This window comes from Caretta caretta, chromosome 11 (genome assembly GCF_965140235.1).
Source record: "Caretta caretta isolate rCarCar2 chromosome 11, rCarCar1.hap1, whole genome shotgun sequence".
NCBI lineage: Eukaryota > Metazoa > Chordata > Testudines > Cheloniidae > Caretta > Caretta caretta.
Genome location: NC_134216.1, coordinates 57,321,462 through 57,342,643, shown reverse-complemented (window position 1 = coordinate 57,342,643; position 21,182 = coordinate 57,321,462). Strand labels below are relative to the sequence as shown.

The window sequence follows — 21,182 nt, the reverse complement described above, 5'->3', positions numbered from 1 at the left end:
AGGAGAATTAGCAGGTCTTGTAAAGTAAACTAGTACCCCCCAGGTTGAAAACTAACAATTTTGTATCACCAGACACTCTACTAGAACATGGAGAGGAGATTTTTTTTGTCACTGCTTTAAACACATTGGGGTGTATATTTTTAACACCTGAAGTTAAAGAATCATACCTCTGCAGCTGCATGAAGAGTGTTGCAACTCATGGGAAAGTGGGAGAACCCAGGGAAAGTGGGAGAAAATTTTCCTTCAGTTTAAAGTTTGCAGAGGGACAGAAAACTCAAGTCAGTCTCATAGTTCCATGTTCCCAGCAAACAGTGAAGCTATTGTATGGGGAGGGAAATTGTGCACTCATAGTGTAATGCCTGCAACTGATTTAAATCTACTCAGTTTAAGAATCTGAAGGGATTTACTTTTTCCTGGGATATCTACTCTATATACACTTAATACATCTAACTTTTCTGAAAGGGAAAAGGGGTAAATATTTCACTGATTTCAGACTTGATCTAATGGTAAAATTAAAACAGGAATTAGGCAATTCAATATAATATAGAAAAAATGCAGATCTCTTCATTCACTTAATTTATAGCTTTAATTTTTGAGACAATTTAGCTCCAGCTTGCTTTTGGGGAGGAGGGGGAATATAGACAGTTAAGACAAGGGAATAGCCCTAATGCCAGCCCATCAAATGCATTCAAGAATTCTTGGCATAATTTACCCCTTTGCATTGTTTTAATGTTACAGTAATCTGTTTGATGGTAGCACTGAATGGGTGGATTTAAGTAGACTTCTTTTAAAGCTTCCTTTAATTGCTCACTTTAGACCTTTGTATTTAAGTGAATTACATATACTTTGTACAATGCCACACTGATTTAGTCTACATCAGCAAGTTGTAGAACAAGTAATTGCTGCTCTTAACTTCTGTTATGTGTCAGTTTATATTTTTACCACAGCTGCTAATCTAAGATGGCAATGCTTTGTCCACAGGAATCTTGTCAGTTAAAATGTATTGAAGCCATCTATTAATGCATTCTTCTTTCAGTCTTTTGACACACAAGTCTAGTATTCCTGATGCAGGGAAAAGTAGGAAGTTACAGGCAGCTGTCTTTTCCTGAACTTGTTTGGGTTGATACTGATACCATGAGAATAAGTTACATATGTTCAAAAACTGTTAATAACTTAAACTTCATACACTTATTACAAACACTGCAAAAAACTTAACAGTTTAGATAAGGCAGTAATGCTGATGTGCTGTTCATCATATAATCAAACTGTTTGGCAAGGTAAAGGCAATCTTGCTTGGCTAGCTGACAGAAGCTGCCACTCAGCTTGTTACAAACACTACACCCTGAATTGCACTTGAAGCTTGAATATTCCTCTATGTACATCTGGTTCCATCTTATATGCATGTTTTGTACAGCAGTATCACACAAAGCTAAGTTAAATAGATGCCCACAGAAAAGCACCTCTTATAAATAAGGTGTACAAGTTAGAGTATAATAAAGGTAGAGAACTAACTTTTTTCCCTTTATGTGTGATGAATTTCATGAAACATTAGCTCCCGAGGTATACTAGTTTCTGGGCCATAGAGTTTGGATGCTCTTCTTTCAAAGGCAGCTACCATCTGTTTAACAACTTCATCAAAAAATAGTGTAGCAAGTTGAGAGTGTAGAAGTGAACGAAACTCAAAAGAAACCTGTTTGAGAAATCAAGAAGAAAGATTGTTCTAGCATCTATCATTTCAGTGACTTTGATAAAGCAAGATTAAATAATCTGTTTACTTAAGGGTATTTTTAATTGTATATCTAGCACAATTTAAAAAAAATTGTAAGAAGGGGAGATTTAACCCTATGCAAATGAAGTTTATATATCCCTCTGAAAAATATCAAGTGAAAACTCATGAGCCATTCAACCCAGTTCATTTTTAGATAGCATCTTTCATACATGCTACAGCCCAGAATACTTCAGTAATAATACAAAAGCACAATCACTATTTTAAAAAAAAAGTGAAGATGGGTGAATAATGCATGCAGTTATAAGTTCATGACTGAGGCAAACTGAGACCTAGGTAAATGAGAGGAAAAGTGTGAAAAAAGATTTGAATTCAGGTGAGTAAGGTCTGGCAGACATGGAGTTACAGCCAGAGATCATTTATGGGTGGCACTGAGCTAGATCCTGAAATGGAGAGAGAATGTGTAAACACAATTGAACACAAAAGGCGTTTCATTTTAACACTAAATCTAGTTTTTACCTTGACTTGTGGTTGTCATAATATGCTATAGCTACATTTAAAGCAAGGAAAGAATAATATGGCAATTAGGGAGGAAGACCAGCTGCTACTTTTCCACATCCCATCTTTCAGTGATTAAGGCTATAGCTTTAACTTTGCTGCAAACTACATTTGCTGCTCTCACCACCTTTGGATCCAAGTATTCCAATTAGTGAATGGTCTCTCTCTTAAACACAAAATGAGAACTGATTTTATACAGTACTAATGTATTAGTTATAAGCAGCAAGGCCTAAGACTACTACAGTCCCAGATTTTGGATCCTATCATTCTCTCTAACCATTTAACTATTCTTGCATTTAAAACAAAAATATCAGCATAAAGTAAGCATTAGGAAAGAGAAAGGAAGCTTAAATAACTCATGACAACCATGTTACTGTTTACATGAAATATAGCCTGTCATATTACTTGGTACTGTCCCTAGTTAGGGAACACTCATCACTATAAACTGGAATCTTGTCTTAACTCAGTTATATTGGTTTTGCATACACAAGTCACCCTAGTAAGAGAAATCTTTTTACAAAATTCCCATATGGTTTAGTAGGTGATAATTTACCACAATCAGTACTAAGAGCTGCAGCATGGTGTTAAGATGTACTCAGCTGCTGCAGGTGCACTCTTTCCTGGAAGATGCTTAAACATCATGTGTCATTCTTCCTAAGAGTCAGTGTTAAGCGTGGTGTCCCAATTAAATTCTAAGTGAGGCACTCATAGCCTGCCTATAAATTGACCTTACAGCTTCAAATAGATACAGCAGTCTTCCTCTTGAGTTGTGTGGAATGGTGTGCATATTAATCTACTTATACAAGGGTTTTAAGCACATGCAACTTTACTCAAGCAAGACAAGCACATTTTGGCAACTCTAAAAGTTCTTTAGGGAACAAGAACTACAGGGCAGAGACCAAAAGTTGTGTCCTGCAAAAAAGTATCCGTGTTTAATTTTGTTTAAAAACTTCAGATACTACAGATTTTTCCAGTGAACTGCAGATAACATTATGCTGTATTCAAGCTATGTAGGAAGAAAGGTTAAAAAGAGCTAAAACACAGCTTAGATCTAAGATACCTCTCATTCAGAATTCACTGCTGACTTGGTTGAAGACTGGCACAGTAGCCTGTAGGAACAAGCAGCAGCCCACAGCTCAGATTTCTATTTTTGCATCTAAAGCTACATCCCTAAAACTACATTTTTAGTTGTTTCACTTAAACCCTCAGTTATTGCAAATAACTTAGTTCTACTCTGGGCACGGCTACACTTGCAGATGTAGAGCACTTTGAGTTAAACCAGCCTTCGTAGAGCACAGTAGGCAAAGCGCTGCAATCTGTCCACACTGACAGCTACAAGCGCACTGGCATGGCCACATTAGCAGCTCTTGCAACAGCCACAGAGGGCAGAGCATTGTGGTAGCTATCCCAGCATGCAAGTGACTGCAACATGCTTTTCAAATGGGGGGGAGGGCTGGTGGAGTGTGACAGGGAGTGTGTTGTGTGTATGTGGGGGGAGAGAGCATGTCAGCATGCTGTCTTGTAAGTTCAGACAGCAGCAGACCTTCCTCCCCACCACCCCTCTCTCTCTCACACACACAGCATTCCACAGTAATGGTTGCTGTGTCTCAGAGCAGATAATAGAGCTTTCAAAGGGCATATCCGCATACCTGCAGCAATTCCAAAACTATGCCAAGAGTGGCCACTTGACTTAAGGGGATTATGAAATGTTTCCGGAGGCTGATCAGAGCGCAGTAATGCAACACCTCATTCACATTGACGCCCGGGCATTTCAGCCAAGGCGCAACAAGCGTTAATCTTGCTGAGGTGGAGTACCACGAGTGCTCTACGTGCCTTGCTAGTGTGGACAGGTAGTGAGCTAGGACGCCTGGGGTTGCTTTAATGCGCTCTAACTCACAAGTGTAGCCAAGCCCTCTGTCACATTCCAAAAGGCTGTGGAGATGTCTCTGCTACTTCTGTTCCCAGCAGTATACACTGTTAAGTGATGTCAAAGATGATAAAATGTTTTATTCAGAGAGCAAGCATAAGGAATAACCATTAGTGTGCTTTACTTTTCTAAACTAGGTACAAACATTTACTAATCCATAACACCACACCGGTAAAGTACTGTAGATACGTATTAATCATAGTTTTGCAGATGGGGAAAAGACTTAAATTACTTAGATGTAGACACACAGCGAGTCAGCAACAGAGCAAGATTAGAATTCCAAAGTGCCTCACTCAGACTCCTCTTCTACATCCAACGAACTCAACTGTCTCTACTTCGGTTACTGATACAAACCATTTACCTCTTCAAAATACGGTGGATGGCAAAGGGCCATGATAGCAGTTCCACGTAAAGTCAAACAGTGTCCATTTTAAGGCCAATTTTGACTCCCTTTAACAACCTAGAATGTCATAAAGTGGTTTATGTAAGTTTTTTTTTTTTTTTAAAGTTTGTGTTTCCTTAGAACAAGGTATCTGGATTATGGGATTTAAAACCAGTCATTCTGACTTGCTCAACTCACACAAGGTTTGGGATAAAGCCTTCAGCATTTCTGCACAATCAGTGGGAGCTAGCATACTGCTTTTTTTGAGGAGCTTTAGGACAATAAATTTTTCTGGGGAGCTTTTACATTCTATGAGTAAAATAGCTTGGGGGTCCATACATCTTGCAAGCTTAAGTGGCATGTCCTGCAAGATCATTTAATTTTACAAGCATGTGCTTGTTTTCCTATTCCTGAACTTGTGATGTCCCCAATCCCAATAAATGGAAGGAGATTAGCCCATGCAAGAGGGTCTCAAATTACAGGAGGCACCAAAAGAGCTCTCTCCTATTTACAGGAGAGAGAGTTTGTTAAATCAGGGAACTCCAGCAGATGGCAACAATATCTACCCACACATGAGTACAGCATTTGCTGCTGTAGGCCAGGCTGTATACGGAGGTGCAAGTTTTCAGGTAGGTCCCTGGCTTGGGAATGACCCCCCCAAAAAATACACACCTCTCTCTCTCTCTCTATATATATATATATAGCCAGAGAGAAAGATACACACAGAGGAATTAGGAGATAAATTTTAAAAAACAAATAACTAAGAAGGGAGATGGGCTAACACAGTTTTGAGCTGCAGTGGTTTCCCATCATAGAATAGAGAGGCGTTATTTTCCCTGAATACAACTCCAGTGTAACTGTCTGGAATACTACTTCTAACTGCAGGGGCCTCATTACCAAACCATATAAACTGCATGCAGGCAGTTCATAAGGGAGCAAGAAGTGATTAAGGGACTGGAGCACTTATGTGGAGAAAAGACTAGAACAGAAGAGCTCAATACATACAGCTTGGCTGAGACAACCAAAAAGGGACTGGATAACAGTACAAAGGAGGAAGAAGAAAGGTCAGTACACAAAAAAGGAAAAAAAGAGTCTACTCTATGCTAAATAGCAGAGGGAAAATACCACTCCTCTCCACTGGAATCCTCTCCATTGGAATATTTAAAACTAGAAGTTAACATGAGAACAATCCTGTATTTGTGGGGCCATGGTCTATATCATCTAGTAGGCTTTTCTATCACTGACTGAGACAAATACATATGGGATAATTGTGTCTGGCAGCCTGGAAAACACCAGCATTAAGTGTTTAGTAGTTTGAGGGGAGGAATATACTCAACCCCTTGAACTATTTCATTGCAGTGGAAGCTAATGTTTTCATCAAAGAAGTATTCCTCATGAGGACTAGAAAGGGAAGTTTTCACATGGTAAAGTTTAACAGTAACTTTTGTAAAGTTAACATGATTTTTCAGTGCATGTGCTTAGCATATTTTTCATTAGTAGCAGCACATTTGTGTTTATCATGGCTGTAGTTTGCTTTTAAGTACATTTCCAGCAGTCAGTGAGCTTAATTACCATACTTACTGAAAAATCCAAGGTGCATGTTCTTGGATAACCTGGGATTCCTGGACTGAAACGCCACACTGTTTCCAGATGATTAAATAGTTTCCCATCTGTGCAGGATGCCTAAAAGAAAGTTTAAGAGTTAAGCTAGAACTATGCTCTCGTACATTAAATATACGAGGCCGAAGTATTTCCTTTTGGAAGCTGGTATTAGGAAAGTTAATGTTTTCACGTTTCACTACATATTAAAAGGCATGGTGCAGCTAAGAATTTCTCCTGCATTGAAGCCAAGAAAAGACCAGTTTACCTAAAATAATTTCAAGCAATGTAATCAAGTTATCTACATGAGGAGCAGTTCTTAGGTAGAAAAAGGACGGTGTGGAGGGGGCCAATTTCTGTTCTCAGAGCCACAACAGATTTCAAAGCAGGTGCACAGAACTAAGAGATCGACGTATGTAGGACAAACAGAATAGTGCCCCTAGTATTGTAAATTGCAATCATTTAGTACCATTGTGTTGTAAGTACCATGGTTTTAAACAAGGCATCTGATATTTAACCTTTACTATTTCTTGTGTATAAATTATATGCACTGAAATGTCTCCAATATTTGTAATTACCCTGTGTAAATGGTCTTAATTTGTAGCTATTGTCTTTTGATGCTAAACAGTATTAGTGGCTATATGTTAAACTACCGTAGGTCTCAACTGCAGCCACCTCTGTAAGTTTGAGAGTTCACAAATATTATTTCACGAGAAATGCATGTCATTAAGGAACATATTCTACCAATCTCACTGAATGAAGAGTCTCATTGATTTCAACGTAAGGGATTAATCTATAGAAGAATAGCAGAATCTGGCCGTAAGTATACATATTTGGCTTTAGTTCCCAGCAAGCAGTGTTTACGGGCGGATCTGATTAGAGTCCTTGCCTAAAGTTTTATATTAGGGGAGTATAGTGGTGTTGGCTTCGTAACCTCCACTCTGGGATTGAAGATCAATGTAGCCCTTATTTTCACTCACTCTTGTTTGCTGTCCAAATCCAGATTTGGGCTGGCCATACTTCCAGCAGAGGATTGAACAATGCTCCCTCTTCAAGAATCGCTTAAATGCTGCTCCCCAATTGCCTTGGAATTTTCAGAAAGAAATTACATGGTTCTTCCTCTACCCTGGGAAACAGCATGCTGCCATTGCAACTCTTCTAGCCTCAATGGGCACATCAATACTAGAATTTTTTTCCTTCACATCGGCCACTGTTGATACTAACGATTCAACGCTGTCAGCAACAGCAATGGTGGATAGGCGCTGCTGGTGTTTTTGCCACCATAATAACACAAGTTAGAATGCCAGCAGCTCCTTGTCTATGGTACCATTCCCACTTTGCCAACACTGATGGATCTGAATGGTGGGAATTTTTAGGGAAAAAAAAATCCTCATATAGACAAAGACAATAGGTCTGGGAGAGACTTTAAGCACCAAAAATAGATTTCTCCCTTCACCACTCTTAGGGGTGGTTCACCACTCTAGTCCAGCGGTTCTCAACTGGGGTCCACAAGCCCTTTCAGCGGATCCACAGAGCCCCGTGGCTGAAACCCAGAGCCCCGAGCCCCTGCGCTGAAGTGGCACGGGGTTGAAACCAGCACACCCCGAAGCCAGGAGCAGTGCGGGGCTGAATCCCATGTCCGTCCCCCCCCCACAAGCTGGGAGCAGTGCGGGGCTGAATCTGGCACCCCCTTCCCTACCCCTCAAGCTGGGAGTGGCGTAGGGCTGAATCTGGCACCCCCTACTCCCCCCAAGCTAGGAGCAGCGTGGGGGCTGAAGCCAGGAGCCACACTAGGACTGTCCCTGCCTACCTGTACACAGCCCCTAGCTACCACCTGCCTGCACCCTGAGCTATCCCACTGCCTGCACACAGCCACTAGCTACCCCCCTTTGCACCCTGAGTCGTTTTCAAACTTTTTGAACTGACTCCCCCCTTTGAGTTATATTTTTTGGTTGCATCCCCCCACAGCCCAGACAGGCTGGGTGGCCTCCTGAGTGAGTCGGGGGTGGAGGTGGCACTCCATCTCTGGACCCCACTGTGCAGAGCGGTCTCGAACCCTGCCAGCTCTTGCCCACTCCAAAACAGAAGTAAAACTATGCCTATGCCCAAGGGTCCCCCCCAAGCTCAGAGCCCCAAGTCCTCCCCCACCGGGCTCTGGCGTTTTTATAGCATGTTGAGGGGGGGCTCAGCAAGAAAAAGGTTGAGAACCCCTGTTCTAGTCTTCTCCAAGACTAGATGTGCTCTTTTAAGGTGAGCTGTAAATCTAAGAGATAGTTATGAAGCAGCCTGATGCCTACATTCACAGTTCTCTTTTAGGTCAAGAGCCAGTCTTGTAGAAAAATAGTAGGGATAGAGTCCAGTCAGCATGTGAAACCTGAACTTTCTGCTGTAATTGTTCACCTGTCTCAGGTCCTGATTTTTACCCCCCAGAATAAGAAAGTACTTTAAATAAAAGCCCTTCTCCCCACTGTACTGTCTTGGCATCTTATATCCCGCATACTTAACAAGGAATCCATTTCTGCTCTTAACAGTGTTTTTTATAAGAGGAATCCCTGGAAAGAATGGGGATGGGAGAAAGAGCAGAATTGGACTGCTTAGCCAAACAATTATCTTTAACACAAGTTATCTATGGCAATTTTACTCCATGCTGCAAGAAAATGGATGAGGTGATTCCCAAAGTGAAGGAAAGGTGTGAGACAGAAAAGTGCAAAAGAAATAAGAGATTAGGTTCCCGAGCAACCCTTGAATTTGAGCCTGAGTAGGTGTAGAGGACAAAAGAGCAGCTGAAGTGCCAGACTTCTGCTTAAAATGTTGTCCTTTTAATCTGCCTTTTTGGTTACTACCATGGTTGAAATGGTTATGAAGAAGAGTAAAAGGAAACAGATGAAAGTTATTGCCTCTGCAATATGAAAGAAGATGAAGCAGGGTTCCTTCTCTTCTGACCAGCTTAACCCAAAAGTCTCCATCTTCTCATCAGTCTTGCTACTGAACAAGCCTTCACCATTAAAGGGCTCCTTTCCAGCCAAACAGGCCAAATAATGTAAGTCATGAACGCTGGAGGAGAGTGATGACAGATGCCACAGTTCTTGCTGAAGTGTCTGAAGCATCATGCCCCTTTTTCTTTGAGAAGCGGGTAAGTCAAAATTAATTTTAAGTTTAAAGAGGATTATATAAAAAATATACTAACAACCATTCCTTATAATGAAGAGAACTAGGAATGGTATATACATGTATCACATAAATGGCTGGTTATTTCTCACACAATAAAAAGAATAAAGCAAAGATTTTTCTTTAAAGACACATTTTAAAAACAATGTTCAATATCCCTCAGCTGTAATTAGGTCTTAAACAAAAGCTACACACACAGTTTTTGAAAATATAGCACCACTCAAAACAGCTTTATGAATCATTTTTGAATTTTGTTTTGAAGTCATAGTTTCCTGTTTTCTTTAAAGTATTACATTTATACAATTGGATATTAGGAAAAGTTACACACAAGAAACACACAAAATAAGAATTACCTTAACCAAGTGAGGTCTCACTAGGGTAACAACTGATGTATACTTCTCTACCACAGGAGGAAATCCTATTTCTAAGTGGGCTTTGCAGTACCCAGAACGTTTGGATAATATGTCTGACTTTTTACACCAAGGAACAAAGAGTTTGTAGTCCTCCACAACAGCTACCACTTCATACATTTCCTGCATGGAATACCTGGAAATAGAAACATGACATTACCAGTTATAAAACTGTAGTAATTTAAATATAAAAGCTTTTCAAGTTACTATAAGTTACATGGGCAACTTTAATTTGGTATTTCCAAACATATGAGTTCTTGACTTTGCAGATTTACATCCTTTTAAGATTTTAACAGTAATTTATACAGCACTGTAAATGCTGACTACACTTTACAAAAACTTAAATGAATATTTTCACTCTAAAAATCATACAACTTAGAATCTCAAAAGATACAATCAACTGAAGACAATATAGCTATTGTTAAAAAATGTACAGGTAACTTAGCTAATTAAAAATAGTTAAGAAAGAGTTGTAAGCAATTTGGCACAAATCAGTATTTGCTCAAGGGAAGCAAGACATTGGAATAGATGAGGTGCCACAGGTTAGGATGAGGTATATTGGTAAAGCTAGGTGGGGAAGCCAGCACAGTGCTTACCCACCGTCTGTTGTCAAGCTTCTGCTATTAGTCCCTTGCATTCGAGAGCTAAGATCCCAATCCTACAAACACACAAATGAGTAATTTGTAATTTCATGCATATGACTAGCCCCTCATATCCATAAGTGTTTGCAGGATTGGAGCCTAAATTACTCAGTATTTAAAAAAAAAAAAAGCTAAAAGCCAATTTCAAGCAGTCTGCACATGCAATTCTTCAAGATAAACACTGTTGGTACTAAATTTTAGATGTCTCAAAAAGGGGGGAACCTTTTAGTCTTAAGTTTAAGCTACTTCTGTATCAAATGGACTTTACCAAAAACAAAAAAACAAATGAACAAACAAAAAAAACCCTAAAAAGAAGCCATTAGACTAAGATGCTGGATTTAATAAAAACCTCCCTCCGACTTTTTAATAAGTCAGAATCTCATTCAAACCCTTAGGGTGAAAGCAAGATGGAAATTCTAGTCTTGTCTTGAACTAGTTTTTAATGGGGTAAATGCAGAACAGATTTTTTTTTAAACTGATTCTGACCCATATACGAAGTTTCGGCCCAGGGTAAATATTTATATCACCTTCATTTGTAATGGTCAAACAACGATATCAAGATAAAAGTTTTCTATTATTCATAAAGGCTCTTCAAATACTGTGCAAGTGATTTTCCACAGAACAGTTTTTATACCTCTAGTTCAGCCTTCTAGACTACAGCCCGCGGGACTCTCCTACCCAGCCCCTGAGCTCCTGGCCTGGGAGGCTAGCCCCTGGTCCCTCCCCCGCTGTTCCCCTCCCCGCTGCAGCCTCAGCTCACTGCGCCGCTGGTGCAGTGCTCTCGGCGGCGGGGCCGCAAGCTCCTGGCACAGTGCAGCTGCAGAGCCCAGCCTGACCCAGTGCTCTATGCTGCACGGTGGTGTAGCTGGCTCCAGCTGGGCAGCGCGGCTGCAGCACCGCCAGTCACTGGTGCTCCAGGCAGCGCAGTAAGGGGGCAGGGAGCACGGGGGTTGGATAGAGGGCAGGGGAGTTCAGGGGTGGTGGTCAGGGGGCGGGGAGGTGGATAGGGGTCGGGGCGGTCAGAGAGCGGGGAACATGGGGGTGGAATGGAGGCAGGGGTCCAGGGGAGGGGGGTGCAGTCAGGAAGGAGAGAGGGGTTGGATGGTGTGGCAGGGGGCAGTCAGGGGTGGGGGTTCCAGGGGCAGGCAGGGTACAGAGAGAAGGGGTGGGGGTTCCAGGGGCAGTCAGGGGACAGGGAGCCAGGGGAAGGGAGAATGGAGGGAGCGAGAGAAGGGGCTGTGCCATGCCTGGCTGTTTGGAGAGGCACAGCCTCCCCTAACCAGACCTGCATACAATTTCTGAAACCTGATGTGGCCCTCAGGCCAAGAAGTTTGCCCACCCCTAGACATGCAAAATTGCAGTAAATTCTACAGAGATACAAATTTAAGTATGTATAATTCTGCAGATCTTTAGCTTTTCATTCCACCCTTTAGCAAATCAGCCCATTCATATGTTTTGCAGATCTGCATGCTTTTAAAATATACAAACTTTAAAAATCCTGTATTATTAGGAAAGCTGATACAACTGCTAGAGGCAAAGCTGCAGGAGTGTTTCCAAAGTTGGTTTCTGTTGGGAAATGATTTTTTGGGGGTGAGAGGGTTTGAGGGGGAAAGGGCGGTGAGGGGGGCTGAGTATATGTCAAGTTTGAAGGAAAAATTACAGCTGCTTTTGGAAAGGGGAAAAAAGCTACCTTGCAGAAAAATAATAAAAACAAAACAAAAAAAATACAGCAACCATCTGACATGGAAATTGCCCTCACTGAGACCTGTCAGTCTTCTGAAGAAAACCGATTTTGATTTAACCAGTTATGACCATTTGAAAGTCAAATGTTGTCCACATACAATACAATGAGTATATTTTTAAGCACCACCTGGAGCAAACATAGATGGCATTGCATATGTTTAGCTACACAGTCAACTCCTTAGTCCTTCAAATGGACTGGTACTCATCTCCAAGAGTTTCTAGAAAACAGACCTAATTAAAGAATCCTCCTGCTGCTGTAGTCTCTTTTTGTTTATCTCCCTCTAACCCTTCAACTCATAACTCCTCCCTTCTGCTTATTTCACCTCCTCTTTTCTCTTTAACCACTCTCCCCTACTGGCTCCTTTCCCTATTATCTTTTATCATAGGGGGAAAACCGTAGCTCAGACCCATCTCTGTACCCTTCATTTCTTCAATCTTTCAGCATGCTGTGAACTGCCTAGTTTAACCATCAGCTACCTCAGCAACTCCATTATCTTATCCCATCAGGCCTTGTCCGCACATCACCCTCCATCCTGTGCCCAGCATTTTGTCATCTTCCCTCATACATCTTGTTTAAACTTCACATAGCAAATTCCTTGGGGGCATGGACATTCTTATTTGTTTGAAGTGTTAATTACATTTATGGTGATTTAGAAATAGTAAGTAAGATCAGCCCATACCCACAAAGTGCTGTGCACCTCCTGATACGCACAGAGTGAACTGACTTCCAACGTGCATAGCACTTGCAGGATTGGACTCTAAGGAAGTATGGGGATGGGTTTAAATTAAAGATTAAAACATTTTAAAGAGCATTTGGAAAAAAAATAAAAACAAAATTCTGATCTTGAGTTTCTCCTAAAACAACTGGTGACATTACAAACAATTAAAGCAAAGTAGAACACGCAGCCTCTTTTCTGCTTTAGGTGTCCCAATGTCAGTCATCAAATTGAGAAGAAAGAGATCCTAAACTTTGGCCCTTGTGAAGTAAAATATCTTCACTGTTTACTTAATTGTAATATTAAAGGCTTTTTGCATGTTTCCTAACAATTTAAAACGGAAGTCCCAAAACTGTGGGGCACACCCTGCTAGGAACTTCCAGGGGACATGGTGGGGAGGGAGCACCACGGAACCCCTTCCTGCCCCCAGCTCTGCTCCAGTCCCGCCACCAGCCACGTCCCTGGCTCCTGTCCCCAGCCTCGGCACAGCTCTGCTCCTGGCCCTAGCTCCATTCCTGGCCCAGGGCCAAGACCGGGAGCAGAGCTGCACCTGGGAGCGGCCCCATTCCCAGCCACAGATCCACCCCCAGCTGCAGACCCAGCCTTGGCCCCTTTACCCCTGTCCGTGTCTATTGACTTCAATGGGGCCAGATTTCACCCTCGGCTGTAGCTCTGTACTTTTGTTTCCCCATCTATAGAACAGGGATAATGCTTCCTCTCCACATACCCCAACAGCAATCTAAGATCCTCAAATGAAAGATGCAATATAAGTGCAAAGTATTAGCATGTTCTTGGAGCAAATGAGGAAAAACTAGTTGAGTTCATACCTTTGTTATTTTGCTGGAATTAGTTTTCTGCAGAAGCAGATTAAATGGTTAAGGCATTCTTTCCACTAGAAGGGGTAGCTTTTTAAATTTTATTTATTATACATTTTTTTGAACACTGGGTTTAATTTCTGGACAAGACAACTAAACCTTTCAAAACTGGCTAGTGATTTTTAGTGTCTTCATTTTTTGGTGGTCATTCTGAGGCACTTAAAAGGGGCCTGATTTTGAGGGGAGAGATGCTCTACACTTTCTGAAAGTCAGGCTCCTTTAAAGTCATTAGTCACCACTAAACATAACCAGAACTACTAGAAATGTTTATGGCTTATCTACAACAACTTATAGAAACCAAATGCACACACATCTATAAGTCTATTTCCATAGTTCTATTATACAAACCCTATAATTCTTCTCTCAGAATATTCTTTTCTTTTATTTCCGAATGGTGAAGCAATGTTGAAGAAAGTTCTTCTTGCGAAGGTACGGTTTGTTACAGATGCTTGCATTTGAGGAATTCTGCTCATCAGAATACCACATGAAGCCAAGTGCCTGCAATTGTGAAAATGTTTTATTATAGTGTGTTTTTGATTAACAAAACAAATCATTAATGCTTTGAAGTAAGATAGAGAGGTGGGTGAAGTGCAATAAAAGATATGACCTCACCTATCTTGTCTCTCTAACATCCTGGGACCAACACGGCTACAATTCTGCATACATTAAAGTGAGATATACAGGCAATCTGTTCTACAGTATTGCAGAAAATTTTTGCTTCAGATGTGAAAATGAGCTCCATAACAGTCTGTAAGCTGTTCAAGATGCAATGTTAACCTTTTTTTGTCTTTGGCGAAACTAAAAATAGCTCCCAGTCATGGAAAAAAAAAATTGGCACACAGTAAAATACAAAGGCCTTCCTTTAAGGCTTGGCTTCAACTCAGTCTGAGGCCATACACTAAACTGAGTTCACTTTGATTTGCAGACCAGCATTTCCTGCTAATATACAAGTAGTTTTCAGACGTCATCTCTAATATTTTGTCCCATTCTGCATATGTGAACAGAAAAAGAAGTTTGGAGTCTGAGATACACAGCTGAATACCATTAAAAATACATTCATATTTTTATGTTTCAGATGACAAGAAGTTAGTTTCTCCTCCCCCCTTATTTCTCTTAAAAAGCAAGTTCCTGGCTGCATGGCCTTTTGGAGAGGAAACTACACTCCTTATCCTACTTTAGACATTTGTTTCTCCTGAAACAGTTGAGATCATATATAATCTTGAATTTCAGAAATAAAACCTCACCATTTACTTTTCAGAAATACTTATAAAGGTCATATTTATATTCTCTCAATGAATTTAAGATTATGGAAAAATACAAAGCATATTTCAGTTTTAAAATGTGAATCACATTTATAGATCCATCTACACTGTTAAATTCAATACTCTGCTTGAGTTGGGATCTCTCATTGTTAAGAAGCACTAGTATATTTTATACAAAAGTTAACCTCAGGAAGTCCTGATTCCTGGCATCAATGCATTTAAAAGAGAGAGCTCTATTACCTACCAGTGGTCCCTCTCCCCATAATATCTAATGAACTATCTGGGTTTCTATCGTATTTCTAACACAATCAGAGCTGTAACTCTAGAATCAAGCAGTCATATGAATGAGGAGTTAAAAATGGAACTGACCTTCCCCAATAAGCTGAAAGGTTTTTTTTTTTTAAACATAGTGCACTGGTGGATGAGTCTTCTCCTTAACCACTGAAGTCTAGCAAGTTACGATAACTAAGTGTAAACTGCCAACTATTTAAAGAAGAAACTATTAACTTTGCTGGCCTGTGACTGCAAAACATCCACTAATTTCCTACAATAACCAACAGTGTAAATTTATGGGGCAGACATTTAATACATCATGGAAGCATCACATACCTGCTCTGCACTCACCTCAATGGAGCTTTATTACAGGACATTCGAATAATACTGTAATTATACAAGCCATTTTATAAATATTCTTGAGACACAATCCCTGCTTTGAGGAGCTTATATAACAGAAATATCTACTTGAGTAACTAAATTCTATTCAAAGCTATCATGAACACTTGACAAAAATGCTTATGCCCCTAAGAACTGCAATAAGTAACAACTCAATTGTACAACTACCCCAGGGCTACAGTTGCATTTAATTCTGGTTCACCATGTTAGACAGAAAACCAGTCTGGGAGGGACTTCAGAAGAGAGATAATATATACATATTTTGCAAGGTAATAAAACGTGTGAAACAAGATCATAGACCACAAATATTTAGAATCGTAAACACCAGAGACAGAAAGGAATTACTTGGGATTGTATCGGAGATACAACCAGGAGTATTGGTATGAAATTAGGAAAGGGAAAGTTAGGCTGAGTATCTGGTAAATCCTTGAGAATGAGATCGATTTGACTGTAGGACAGTTGTATCTCAAAAGATGTGACTACAGTCCCATAATTTAGCAATGTGCCTGGACAAGATGCAGCAAGGGGTACCATATAGAAACAATCTTGCAGTGCCAGAGAGATTGATAAAATAATTAATAAATCCTTATCCATATCCAATTTCTATAAATCTGGCCAATGCACTCAGAAAACCTGGGATAGGCTTTATTTTACATTTAAGTTAGCCTCTCTCGACCACAGACAAAAATAAAGCGTGTGAGTTTTTAACTATATATAGTACATTGTCAAAAGTAAATGTGTATTTAAATTTCTGTAATGATATAGTAAAAGTATTTCAAACTATTTTTCAGATAGGCTTGCTTTGCAACTTCCAAATCCCAATTCTAGATGTTAAACAACATAAATAAGGACAATGAGAAATTATTGCTGATAGATAGTGTCTGATTTAGAGCTTTAATACCATTCAAAGGTAGGCGGGTATGGTTAACATAAGAAGAAATTACAAGGTTAACAAGTCTGGAGAGGTTTCATATGGAATACTGCATCATCAGTTTATTTTCTCTTGATTTCATCTGAAGATAAATCAGATATCAAGAATGTGCTGTCTTTGGCTCCGATTCAAGAAAGCATCCTTATAAAAGACATCAGTGAAATACATGACACCAGTGGGACTTAAGCATATGGCCGCTCTTGAATCAGGCTTTTAACTCTTTCAAGGACACATGTAGTAACAAAGTATTTAGTTTAGGTATATAAAAAACAGTGCTCAACACTCATTGTTCATCCATCTTCAGACACTACATATTCCCAATTTTACAGATAGGGAAACAGATGTAGAGTATTAGTGACTTGTTTAAGGCACAGAGGGCAGATAGCAGCAGTGCTCATATTAGAACTCGAAAGTACTTGGCTTCTAGTCCTGCATTTACCCCTCTCTAGCAACAGGGCAGCCAGCTTTCACATCTTAGTATACATTTTTACTATTATCCAAACCAATCATTTACTGCTTTATCTCCAAATGCTAGGACAACTACTATGGCACCACATGTCTTTCATGCTCCACGGAGTCAACAGTTACTACTGTATCTTACATGTTCAAACAACATATACTCCATGATTTTATTAAATTTAAAAAACTAGATCTGTTTTAAGATTGAAGTTGATTAGAATCAAGTACTAGAAGAAGAGAGATATCTAACAAATGATAGAAAAAACATATTAGTACTAAGGATGTGCCACTGTAACCATGTTCATAGTTTCTCAAATATCAGTTTCATAAAGTTAATGTCATCTAGTGGCTGTTTTATGACCTATGACACCAATGTGACATAAGTTGATCTCATTCCAAATCCTAGTGGACATCAATTTCTCCCTCATTAGTTAGTTTGGTACTCAACACATAGGCAGAGCAAAGCTCACACATTAGAGGGGTTGTAAGCAGCTGCGTGGTGTTAAGATACCACATAGACATCTTTTCTTTTCACACAATTGTGCAGCTTTCCACAATGCTCCTCTCTGCACTAAGTGACAAAGGAAAATGCACAGGCCAAAGTACTTTATGGAAGAGTGGTCTGAATGTCTCTCCCTCTTTTATTAATAGCACATTATTGATTAAAACATTAATAGATAGAGGTACATACTTGGTACATGCATTATACAAATTATTATAAAGATACGTTTATATAAATTTGGTACAGATTGGATCTATAGCTAAAGTATTTGGTAGATCATGAACATAGTGCTTATGAAAACCTAGTAATATCTACACTCCCTTAATTCTTTATCTCACTGTCAAGGACAGAAAGTTCTGAACACACTATCATTTTAAGACAAGTTACACTTGGATCAAAAGCACCTAAACATCACATTTGTTTAAGATAGGCTATAACCATATAAACACAGTTTCTGGGAATGGAGTTTGTCCTCAAACCACACATACTAAAATAATTTTTAAAAAGGTTTCAGAGTAGCAGCCGTGTTAGCCTGTATTCGCAAAAAGAAAAGGAGTACTTGTGGCAACTTGGAGACTAACAAATTTATTTGAGCATAAGCTTTCGTGAGCTACAGTTCAGCTTCATCAAGGAAAGCTACTTTCCTTTAACAAGGATGAACTATTTTAGTATCTCCAGCCCACATTAAACTTCACTTGAATGTGGACAGGACATAAAATTACTTTTTTTTCCCCCTCCAAAGAGGGAAAAAAGATCTCACATTTTTCTACTTCAGTCCCTGTGTCAAACAACTAAATGTAGTTTATGACATCATGAAGGGATTTTGACTCCAACCTATTTATTACCACACACACCTTACCTCAACCTTAACATGGAGGCACAACCAGCAGCTCCCTAATAACAATAAAGGCTGCAAGAGTCCCTTTATTATTTCACTCCTTATTAAAAGAAATAGTTGAGTCCATTTTGCTTTCCAAGTTTTCTTTTGTTTTCACACAATTTGCCTCTATAATTGAAAGACTGGGTTTAACAGAAACAGCTGTGACACAAAGTGGGTAGATCTTGACTCTTAATCAACCTTACATTTATTAAAATGTCATGACACAGGTCTTGAAATATGTTTGAAATATACCCCAAAATTATATATATTGGTTCAGCTAGAAAGAGTGTCAGTTTGCTAACAGTTAAATGCTTTGCATTTCCTTCAAGCAGAACTAGACATTTCATTTGCAGTAAAGTTTTTTGGAATCACAATATTCCTGGGACTGTATTTCACCCTTAAATTATCCCCTTAACTCCAGCCTGATGTTGGGGCTACCTAGGGGGGATTTACCTAGCTACCTATTTATTGCTTTTGAGTTGGAAAGAGACCTGGGCCCCTGGACCCCAAATCCTCAGCCAGAGGGGGGCTCCGAGGGGAGCAAGCAGTTGCCCCATTCATCTCCAACGTGTTCACTCTGGAGCCTACTGACCGCAAGGCGAATGTCAACGCTGCTAATTATCGCCACTCAGCTCCTGGGTGGAGCAAGCAGGGGCCACCTCTCACGAGGTGGGGGGCGGCTCAAGGGAGATTCCCAGTTCCTACGCGGTGGGAGGAGCCGCTCGCAGCGCGGGGAAGAACGGGCCCCGGGGGGGGGGGTCATCAGCCCCTTTAAACTGCCCCATGTCCCTGTGACTGGAGGACCCCGCCTACCTGAGAACGCTTCTGTGCGGCGCCGTGAGCCTTTCGGCGAGCACCTTCCCAAGCGCCCGGCCGCTCCGCGCCATGTTCAGCCCCGCTACCTCACCCCCCCATCCCAGTCAGCCAGCCTAACGGCTGCCAGCGCCAGACCCGCCCCCATCTCTAGCAAGCCAATCACCGCGCAGCAGCCGCCCAGACGACGCCAATCACCGTGCTAAAAGTCCCTCACGTCACTGCTATGTGGACTGCGGTGTCCTACCCTCGACACACCCCCTCCCACACCCACCCCATGACTCTAGTGCGAGAGCGCGACACAGAGCTTCGGGGCCGCGCGCAGTCACAAGGCTTAGGGTTGGCTTTGTCGGGGTTACATAAGGCTGGGAGCAACAGGGGCGGGGCGAGTGCTGGAATCAGCCCATTGATTGGCCGAATGGAGTGACACTCAGCAGCTCTTAAAGTTACACAGGCTGGCGGCGGGAGGAGTAAGACAAGGCTTTGCGGCGTGTCCTTGCGCCCCCTGCGTTCTGCGCGCGGGGCAATTCCCGCACGAGCCTTCTGTCCCGGTTCCCGCCTTCCAGCTCCCCCACTGCCCAGACCCTGCTTCGTCTCCAAGCCTCCCCTCAGACTCTGCCCCGCCTGGCCTCGCTTCCCCGCGCCTCAGCCCCCACCACTGCTTATCCTTGGTCTCTAGCTTCCGGCCCCACCCCTCAGATCCTGCCCTGTAGCCCCCTGCCCTCGTCACCAGCTCCCCCCTCCCCTCGTCACCAGCTCCCCCCACCCCTCAGACCATGCCCTATAGCCTCCTCCAGTGCCTGCCCCTTCCCCTCATCTCCAGCTTCTGCACCCCTCAAACCCTGCCCTATAGCCCCCTTCCCTCATCTCCAGCTCCCCTTCACTGGAGACCCTGGCCGTACCCCCTTCCAGCACCTGCCCCTCCCCCCACCTTGAACCCTGCCCTATAGCTCCCTCCAATGCTTCTCCCTTGGCACTAGTTCCCCCGCCCCTCAGGTCTTGCCCCTTATCTCCAGCTCCCACTCCCCACCCAGGCATAGTTTAACTTCTATATTTTTGGAGCAGCTCCAATCTAGGCAATGGGGCTGTGTATGGCAGGGGGTACGGGGGTCCAAATTCTGTGAGGCTTGCATTTTGGGGTGGCAGTGCTCCCCTGCCTCACAAACTACACCCATGCTCCCTTGTCTCCAGCTCCCCCATCTACACATTCCAGGCCCAGCCCCGTGGTGTCCAGTGCTCCTGTCCTCACAGACCCTGCTCCTTTGCTGCCTGACCACTGCTACCTCCCCCCAGACCCAGTCTGTGATGTTTTTATATTTATTATTTCTAAAGAGAACTGACAGTGCACCTAACTCCAAGTAATACTACTTTGTGCATAACAAGGAAGTTTACCTTGAGCATTTTACTCAAGAAGTACAAAGGTCAGTGCCTCTAAACCAGAGGTGGGCAAACTATGCCCCGTGGGCCACATCTGGCCCGCAGGACCATCCTGCCCAGCCCCTGAGCTCCTGGCCCGGGAGGCTAGCCCCCGGCCCCTCCCCTGCTGTTCTCCCTCTCCCGCAGCCTCAGCTCACTGCTCCACTGGCACAGCGAGCTCCTGGGGCAGCGCAGCTGCAGAGCCCGGCCTGACCCGGTGCTCTGTGCTGCGTGGCACGGCTGCCTGTCGTGGTGCATCTGTGCTGCCAGCCACCAGTGCTCCAGTCAGCCCGGTAAGGAGGCAGGGAGCAGGGGGGTTGGATAGAATGCAGGGGAGTTCAGGGGTGGTGGTCGGCGGTGGGGGGGTGTTTAGGGGTTGGAGCAGTCAGAGGGCAGGGAACAGGGGGGTTGAATGGGGGCAGGGATCCCGGGGGGGCAGTCAGGAAAGAGAGCAGGGGTTGGATGGGGCGGTGGGGGACAGGGAGAAGGGGTGGCTGGATGT

The 21,182-nt window shown here is 42.2% G+C and overlaps 1 protein-coding gene across 1 annotated transcript; it reads right to left on the bottom strand.

The window, feature by feature from the left end:
* Positions 1–567: 567 nt before the first annotated feature.
* COQ10B (coenzyme Q10B) lies at positions 568–19,378 on the bottom strand. The gene is made up of 5 exons (XM_048870332.2): positions 19,265–19,378; positions 14,094–14,243; positions 9,714–9,906; positions 6,175–6,276; positions 568–1,690 (listed from the first exon to the last, which is right to left on the bottom strand). Exons 1-5 carry the CDS (start codon positions 19,336–19,338, stop codon positions 1,523–1,525), a joined length of 687 nt encoding a protein of 228 aa, XP_048726289.1. The 5' UTR covers positions 19,339–19,378; the 3' UTR covers positions 568–1,522.
* Between the last annotated feature and the right edge of the window lie 1,804 nt (positions 19,379–21,182).